The sequence below is a fragment of the Varanus komodoensis genome, unplaced genomic scaffold, assembly GCF_004798865.1.
Source record: "Varanus komodoensis strain SLA01 unplaced genomic scaffold, ASM479886v1 scaffold11, whole genome shotgun sequence".
Classification (NCBI taxonomy): domain Eukaryota; kingdom Metazoa; phylum Chordata; class Lepidosauria; order Squamata; family Varanidae; genus Varanus; species Varanus komodoensis.
In genome coordinates this window covers 29,174,742-29,183,475 of record NW_025335317.1, presented here as the reverse complement: position 1 = coordinate 29,183,475, position 8,734 = coordinate 29,174,742, and the positions used below count along the sequence as shown (strand labels likewise).

General features: G+C 42.6%; 1 protein-coding gene across 1 annotated transcript in view; it reads right to left on the bottom strand.

Annotated features, from left to right (window-relative positions):
* Positions 1-4,213: 4,213 nt before the first annotated feature.
* The window catches only part of CFAP46 (cilia and flagella associated protein 46), a 150,475-nt gene continuing 145,954 nt past the window's right edge, over positions 4,214-8,734 (bottom strand). The window contains exons 57-60 of the mRNA XM_044420088.1: positions 8,211-8,292; positions 6,935-7,071; positions 4,811-4,894; positions 4,214-4,344 (exon numbers count right to left, since the gene is read on the bottom strand). Of these exons, the coding sequence (XP_044276023.1) occupies positions 4,214-4,344; positions 4,811-4,894; positions 6,935-7,071; positions 8,211-8,292 (434 nt within the window). The remainder of the gene's footprint in view (positions 4,345-4,810; positions 4,895-6,934; positions 7,072-8,210; positions 8,293-8,734) is intronic.

Genomic DNA, 8,734 nt, shown 5'->3' with positions numbered 1-8,734 from the left:
CTGGTGACCCCCGGAGCAAACAAGACGCTCCACTCCGTCCTTCACATGCCGGATGTGTGCGCCCAGCAGGCAGCAAACCTCCCTTGTCTCCAGGTTGGGACGGCACACTGCCGCCTCAGTGCCCCTCAGCAGGGAGTCCCCAACAACAATCACCCGCTGCCATGTCTTCCTGGTGGTTTTGGGTGGCCATGCCCTGGCCCTTGCCTCTCCTGCAGTAGCCCCCTTGCCGCTTGTCATCCCAGGCTGGGGGTCCTGCTGGTCCCCCAAGGCCTCATCAGCCCCAGCCTCCCCAAGTGGAGAGAACCTGTTTCCCAGCTCCAGATTGGTGCCAGGAGGAGGAGGCGGCCATGCTGGCCTCCTCCTCTTGTGGGTGACATACCTCCATGTTTCCACGGCTGCTCCTCCTGTGGCCTCTTCCTCAACCCTCTGTCCAGAGGGGGGCTGCTCCCAGAGGGCCCTCAGGCACCTCACCTCCTCTTCTAGCAGGGTCATCATCTTGCACCGAGGACAAGTGTAACCCTGCCTCTCCTGGGGGAGAAGGGCGAACATGTCGCAGTTGTCGCAGCAGACAGCAACACCCGTGACTCCCACCAAGGCCATCTCCTGGTCTGGCATTGGGATCCCTTCTGAGATCTTACCTTGGTCCCCTGCCTTGTTTGTCCTGCACTTCTTCTCACTCTCCCAGTTCTCCCTGACAAAAACCCACTCACAAACACACACAAGGATAAAATAAACCTAAATTTATAAAATAAACTTAAATTTAAATTGGAGGAAAAACAAAGCACAGCATAGCACAAAAAAAAAACCCCCACAAAGAAAGAAAGAAGGAAAGAGAGAAAGAAGGAAAGGAAAACAAAGCATAGACATACAAACCTGACCCATAAATGGAGGCACTGAGGCACATTTTGAACAGCCTTTTTAACTATTAGTCCATCTCATGATTATCTATTTTTAGTCAACACAATGAAGAAAGATGCCAATATCAAATGCTATACATTTTGAGGTGATCTTCTATTCTGCTACTGATATACATTTCCAGTAGCTTGCACTCAAGAAGTGAAAATTCCAAGTCTGTAGTTTCCTGGATCTAGATATTACTCTTTATCAGTGCTTTATGATAAAGTAGGACTGTCAGGCCATAAAGAAATTCTTTGCTTTTACTCATCCATCTTTTTGACAGAAGATGCTGACGTGGTTGCCAAGGCCAAAGCATCAATTATGCACAGGAACATTTTGGGGGGGGGGGACACTTTGGAAGATTAAACATTTGCCTCAGTTGTTTAAAGAAAACAAACATTTGTAAAATATCAGTTTACCTCACTGTATATTATAGCTAGGTTCAGATGAATAATCATTCTTAATTTTTAGTGGCTAGTGCCTGTTATCTTTAGCACAGCTGTACCAATTTCTTCTTTGAAATACCATGTGGATGGCTAATATACAATTCTCTAAAAAGATGACTACTGAGAGTAATCCATTGCTAAAAATAAAAGCACCATACCTCTCATACTGTTTACTTATGATGAACAAACTGTGATGAACAAACTCCATTGTGGTGTAATTATTTTCTGGGTTTAACTTTGCCTTCAGGGATGTTGAACAGCATGGGGGAATAGGATGGTGTCCTGTGACACTACATGGGGTAAAAACCATGTGGCTGAGGTACCATCCCCCATGAGTCCTTCTGGAATTAGCCAGTCAGGTAGGAGCAGAACCACTGCAAAGCACTGCTTCCAACTCCCAACCCAACCCATCTATCCAGAAGGGTATCATGGTCAATGGTACTGAAAGTTGTTGAGAAGTCTAGAAGAACCAACAGAGAAGCACTCCCCATTTTTCTCCCTGCAAAGGTCATCCCACAGGGTGACCAAGGCAGTTGTAGGCCCTGAAGCTGGACTGAAGTGGATCCAGATGTTCTGTCTACTCCAAGAGTGCCTGGATCTGCCAGGCCACCACCCACTTGAGCACCTTACCCAAGGAGGGAATGTTGGCCACAGGCCTATAGCTGTAAATATCTTTGGAGTCCAGGTTTGCCTTCTTCGGGAAGGGTCTGGTCACTGCCTCTTTTAATTGAGATGGAACCAGCTCCTCCTTCAGAGAGGCATTTACAATGACCTGGAACCAGGATTGCATTCTCTTCTTGACTTGGATGAGCAGCCATGAGGGGCAAGGGTCAGGAACACTGGTGGTAGGCTAAACTTGTCCAAGCACCTTGTCCACATCAAATAATACATGCTTTCAGTTTTAATCTAGGTAAAGCTGTTATCTAAAGCATCTAATATTTGACTTAAAATGCCACAAAATGAAAATTTTAAAAATTGAGTGGAAGAAGTCAAATATGGGAAATTTTGCTGGAAAGGATACTGCAGGTAGCAGTAAGCATGGAATGTGGAAGAAGGGAAGGAGAGGGAATGGTTATGGCACTATACTGAACACTTTCCTGATATTTCCACTCCTCACATAATTACCAGAACTGGAAATTGTTCTTTCTTTAAACATGGAAGCTAAAATTTCAAAGAATGAATGAGATATCCATCTCAATAATATGTTTAGAATCTCTTCCAGTTTCCAGTCTTTCAAATCACAGGGATACTACCATAAATAATTATGAGAAAATGGCAGGAAGGGGAGAGCAAAGCAACAATGAGCTTGTTGGGCTTACTGTAGATGCTTTACCAGCTTAACCATCCCATTGTGGTAAATCATGATAGTGGATTGCCATTCCTTTCTGCCCCACTGTCTCCTCCTTACTCATGCAGAGTACGCTGGGAAACTTGCCACTTGGAGCTGCAGCTGCTCTGGTAGTCATCTCAGCAAATGCATGAGAGAAAGAATTGCCCAGGCTAAACAATCTTCTCCCTATGAGACCAGTACCAGCTCTTGCTGCTTGGTGGTCTGAGCCTCCTTTCATCTCCACACCTTCCACAGCTAGTCTGCCTGCTGCCACTCTCCATGTTTCTTGCCCTGTTCCTTTCTATGCCCTTCTCTTTTTCCTCCTTCCCCCTGCCTGTCCTATATGCCTCCATGCTGTCCTTCCCCTGCCCTAGCACAGGTGTTGCTAATTGAGCTCAATCTGTGCCACATCAGGGCAGTGGATTCCTCTGGTTGCAGCCAATGGGCTACTCTGAGGAGTCCCTCCCTGGGAGCAGGAAGTTATCTTATCTGTTCCCTGGACTCCAAATGGGAGGTGGCAAGCCCTGACAACCTCTCACAGAAAATCCAAAGAAATCTTTATAAAGAAACATTGCTTATATGTGCCTTTGTGATATAAAATCAGTGCCCCTGCTCCTTTGGCCTAGAAAGTACCAGAATTCTCAGTGAGGCTCCCTTTTCCCTGCAGCGTTATTATTCATCTGTTCCTTTAAGAGACTAAGACACTCTGCTGGCCTGAGGCAGCTGCTACATTAGTTGCAAAGTTAAGCTTGCTCCATTGTTAGCTTCCACAGTTCACTGCACTGAGGCTTTTATTCTCTTAATTTGCTGGACTGCAGCAAACAGCCTAGACTTGCATGTCAATAACCACACCAGAAACTTGTTACGGTTCGTGTGCCTTTCTCTTTGTCAAATCAATCTTCTGTAATCACCAATATTTACTGTACCATTAGGTCATGTCCCCTCTGCAGTTTCTTCACATTGTTTTGTTCATGAATACATTATCTTTTGGAATGTGCCCATTCTTCCCTCATCATCTGCCCTGCACTGTACAGTACTTAGCCCGGGCTGCAGGTAAGTATTTATCCTCTTTGCAAGCCTCTGATAGGGCTGGTAGCTCCCAAATGAGTCTTTTTTTCACAAACTATAATCTCCTGGGGCTTTGCAAGGATGTAATAGGTCCCCTCAAATACTTGTGGGAAGACTGAGGAGGGAGGGGACACTCTGCCCATAATGTACCTGTTTGTGTGTCAAGGGCATTATGGGTGGGGTGATGCTTGTTCTGTATTGGTTCTTATTGTGTCATGAAATCCATCCAGCATAAACAGACTGAAAAACCCAAAGCCCTCAACTTTTGGCAGTAAAAACTCTGAAGCAAATTAGACCAAGAGAAATAGTTAATAGTTGAATGTCTCATAGTTATCTGAATGTAGTGTTTAAATTTTAAAAAGCCACAAAAATTGATTTTTTCTGAATTCTTATTTTGAACAAATTTCAACAAAAATAACTTTACTTCAAATGCTACGTAGTGTCCATGTTACATAAGGAAATATGTTGTAAATCACATAAACATCATGTTGGGCAACCCATATAAAACAGCATTAAGAGCTGATGGCTGAACTGAAGGACGGCTGAAAGACCTGGGACTTTCCTTCTGCTCTTTTTTCAGATCTTCAGCAGAATCCATATGGCCTGCCTCCACTAAAAATACAGATCAGAACAAATAGTTAAATCAGATCAAGACACTGGGCATTTTAAGAGAAAAGAGGAAATCATCCACCCAAAGGATTGCAAATTCAGTCAAGAAGAATGTAGTCCTGAATTGAATGGTTTGGATGGGAAGGTAGCTGACAGAGACTTTTGTTTATTATAAATGTGTATAAATGATGATGTTGCATGCCAAATTTCTGGAATGATCCTTGATCTCTTCTTTCTATATATTTTCTTCTTTTTATAGTATTTTCTGAAAAAAATTGAAATAGAAGGACTGTGGTACCATGTCTATTGGTGACATTGGTAGTTCAGGTCACCTGTTGTATATAATATTAGGTATTAAGAAGACAAGCAAACAACAAGAAAAAATATATATAGAATTTTGAGTTGTGAATACTTAAAATCTGTTTGTGCAGTTCACTTTTTAAAAACTTACACATTTTACTTTTAAGTGACTCGTCTATGACAGACTTACTCTTTTGAAGAATACGAACAGCCTGTCCAGTTGTCTTGCCTACTTTTAATAAATCTACAAAAAAGTACAGTAATTTCATAATCAAAACATGTACATGTACACAAAACAAAAAACAATGGAGCTGAATTCAGTTTTCTTACATAAGAACCACTTTGCTGGAGTAGATCAAGGGTCCATCCAGTCCAGCATTCTGTTCATACCTTAACAACAGCTGCCTACAGGATGTGAGTACAACAGCCCCTCCTGCACAAGTTTCCTAGCAACTGGTATATACAGGCGTACCTCTGATATCAGAAGTGGTATCAGAAAATGTCAGGAAGCTCCTTTGAAGCTTGTCAAGGAAACCCTGGGAATAACTCTATGCAGATACCACCACATCCCAAACTCAAGAGATGTTCAGGCAACCATAAGAGTGCAAGAAAATCCATGCTGGATCACACAAATGGTCCATCCAGTTCAGTACTCCATTCACAGAGTAGCAAACCAGTTGCACAGAAGATCCCTCAAGTAGGATGGATACAAAACCTCCACCTGCTGATGCTCCTCAGCAACTGGTGTATGCAGGCATACTGCTTATGATAATGGAGTCAGCATATAGCTAATAAGGCTAGCAGCCATCAATAGCCATCTTTGTCTCCAATGGAGATCTGAAAAATGGTGGAGGCAATCTTTGCCTACCCATGATCCTGCTCTGTGTTGTGCCCTTCCAGCTGAAGCAGGTTGGAGGAAGAGGGATGAAGAAGGCTGAAGCAGCTTCAGGATACATTGCATCCTAGCCACTGTAGCCTCCTCTCCACTCCACCTGTTTTATCCCTCTGCAAGGTCATTTTTCTAATGTCTGCAAAAGCCAGTGGAGGGGTCAAAGCTTCAAGGAGGCAGGTGAGGGGGCAGAGCTCAATTTCCCAGAAAGCATGATCTCTGACCTTGGAGCTGGGCATCTGAAACATCCTACAGTCCCTTAGATATGTCTTGGATCCACAGGATCACTCCTTCCATGAGAAGATAAGAAATAGTAGATAAATGTATCTGAAAGACAGAGTCCTGAGCTTGGCCGTTTCTTCTTGCCCTCAGGCTCTAAACCACCAGGAAGTCTTTCTGCAACACAGATCTTTACTGGCACTTCATGGCTTCACAACAAAGTAACTCTAAAAGCCCTCTAGTAAGATGAAAGATAATCCTTTGTTCATGCAAAGAATGTTGAATCCAAACCTGGATCTGTTTCCTAAAATCCTTCCCTTTCAGTAATTCTGTGAGCTCCACTCTCAATGTAGCTTCCACTGATGAGCCAGCCAGTGAGACCAACACAAGCCCTCTAACTCGACAGCTCAGGTCTCCCAAGTGACTGGGCAAAGTGATGGTTGCCCCTCTTCCCCTTCTTGGGCCCTTTCCATCTCTTCCAAAACAACTCTGATTTCCTGGTCCTCCTGGGAATCCATGGGCAGCAACCTTGACGGCAATTCAAAGGCCTCTGCCTCTCCGAGTCTCAAAAACTCTCATCACCAAGTCATGAAGATCTTCTTGTTCAGTATCTAGGTCATGATCACTCTGGGATGCCTGCCAGGAGTGGTAGTGCGGCTCACTCACTGCACATAGTTTGCCTACTACTACCAGTGACCCTGTAATGTTTTACAGGGAAACATAGAGTATATTTCCAGTTCATGTCAAGCAACAGAGAACTCCAACCTGCCTGATCCGTGCCCTACATGGACTGGGAGTGTGCCATAGGACACAACCCAAAATAATCTACAACATTCGGGTAATCCATGGGAAATATGCTGGGGATATGTATGATGGCAAATTATAATATACAGAAGAAAGCTATAGCTATTAGGATCAGGTGTTTCATAGAAACATAGAAACAGAGCGAGTCAGAAGGGGCATCCTGGGCCATCTAGTCTGACCCCTGGCTCCAGCCGGCTCCGCTCACAACATGCCCACCATGTGCATGTCAAGCCTATTTTTGAACACCCTCACCGATGGGGCCTCAACGACCTCCCGCGGAAGCACATTCCATACCCTCAGGGTCCTAACTGTCAGGAAGTACTTCCTGGCATCCAAATTGAACCTTGGTTCATGAAATTTAGTTTTACGTACTTTCACACAAGCTTTCCAGATTTCTTGTATTATCTTCCAGGGTAGTATACCATTGGTTGACAATAATGGAATGCACTCCAATAAGACTCAGAATGATTGCTGTCTCTGTTGGCATCTCCAGAGACAGGCGAAAAGAACTAAAGAAGGCAGTAAGAAGGTAGAAATATAATGAGCAAAGATTTTAAAAAAATGCAGGCATTCTTGATAGATTGGAATGCAAAGGATAAAAAATATGCTTGTCCAAATTCAGTTAACAAAAATCTTTTGTTTAACATGTTATATTAAGGGGTTTCCATGTTCTCTCAAGCTCCAAAATCAGTCCATCAATTTAGCTCTAGCAAAGTCTATGGGAAAAACCTGACAATACCTGTTAACTGCTGGAAATCACCCATTAATCTCTAAACTCTTAGAAGTAAGCCATTTCTTTCTTTCTACATTAGAATCAACATTAACTGGTCCCTCAGCCATTTTCTGAATATAAGACATGGTGCTTACTGCCCCACTAATTTTTGGTTATACTGCCAGCTTCTGGTTTGTTCAGCTTTTCCTTAACACAGGCCTGTGGTTTCATCATTCAGCTACACCAAAAGAAAATGACTCTTCATGCCAGCATGTCTGACATTAAAGAAGGGATTTACAAGCTACATAATAAATAACAGTTGCCAATTGGATACCCCAACAGCCTGTTCTTGGCATATATACTTGGCAGTAAGGCCCATTTCATCCTCAGAAATGTGTGCTAAGGAAGTAGATTATTATTATTAATGAACTTTGGCCACAGTCTTAAACATAGACAGGCGTACTTAAGCTTGTAGACTTTAATGGGATTATATTTGCTCTGTATTAGACTGTAACCAACACTGTTACAATTTGATTTTAAACATACTGTGACTTGGTTTCCAAGGTATAATACAATTTGAATGGAAAAAGTTCTCTCTCTCTCTCTCTCTCTCTCTCTCTCTCTCTCTCTCTCTCTCTCTGTGTGTGTGTGTGTGTGTGTGTGTGTGTGGTTTTTGCATGCTGATCCAATTACTAAAAAAGTCTCTGTGCAGTTTACAGACAGTGAACAAAAAAAAACCAAACCATTGTATATGGTAAAATGATATTTCATTTTAGAAAACAGTAAGGAATTTAACTGTTGGAAATAAATAATCCCAACAAGTCATACAATAAAATGGTTAATATATGTTGATGACTTTATTTAAATAGAAATAAATGCACAGAAATTAATTTTATTAGCTTTTAGATAGGTTACTGAAAAACTAATGTATTTTACCTTCTGTCCTCATCAAGATTTCTCACTCGTATAATACTTGGTTTTGAATGTACAAGTTCTGAAAGTATCATCAACTGGCATTCTGAAGAAAAACATAACAGTTCCTAAGGTTATTCAGTAGTGGCTTGGATCCAAAGAAACATTAGCAGAATTCTGCTTGTATAAGGCTTTCCTGCCCACTCCTCCGTCCTCCAACCTCTTGTGTCCCTTGAACCATTTCTGAAGGTCACAAATGTTCCAGAATGGAGTGGGATGTAGCACAGGGGATTTAAGTAGAAGGCAAGCAGATTCTGGTAGAAACCAAGAAAGACCACCTTGTGCAAGTGGACATACTTTCCATTTATGCAAGAGGATCTCTGGACCCCTAGTTTGTGTTATCCTTTAAAAAAAACTGCCTTTACTTAATATGCCTAGCATGGCAGGGTGCACATATAAATATAAATGAAAGATTATGGATTGGATCCTGACCCTATGCATTTCATTCCGGCTGTATCCATCAGAAAGAGGATCGGGGGCCATTCCTT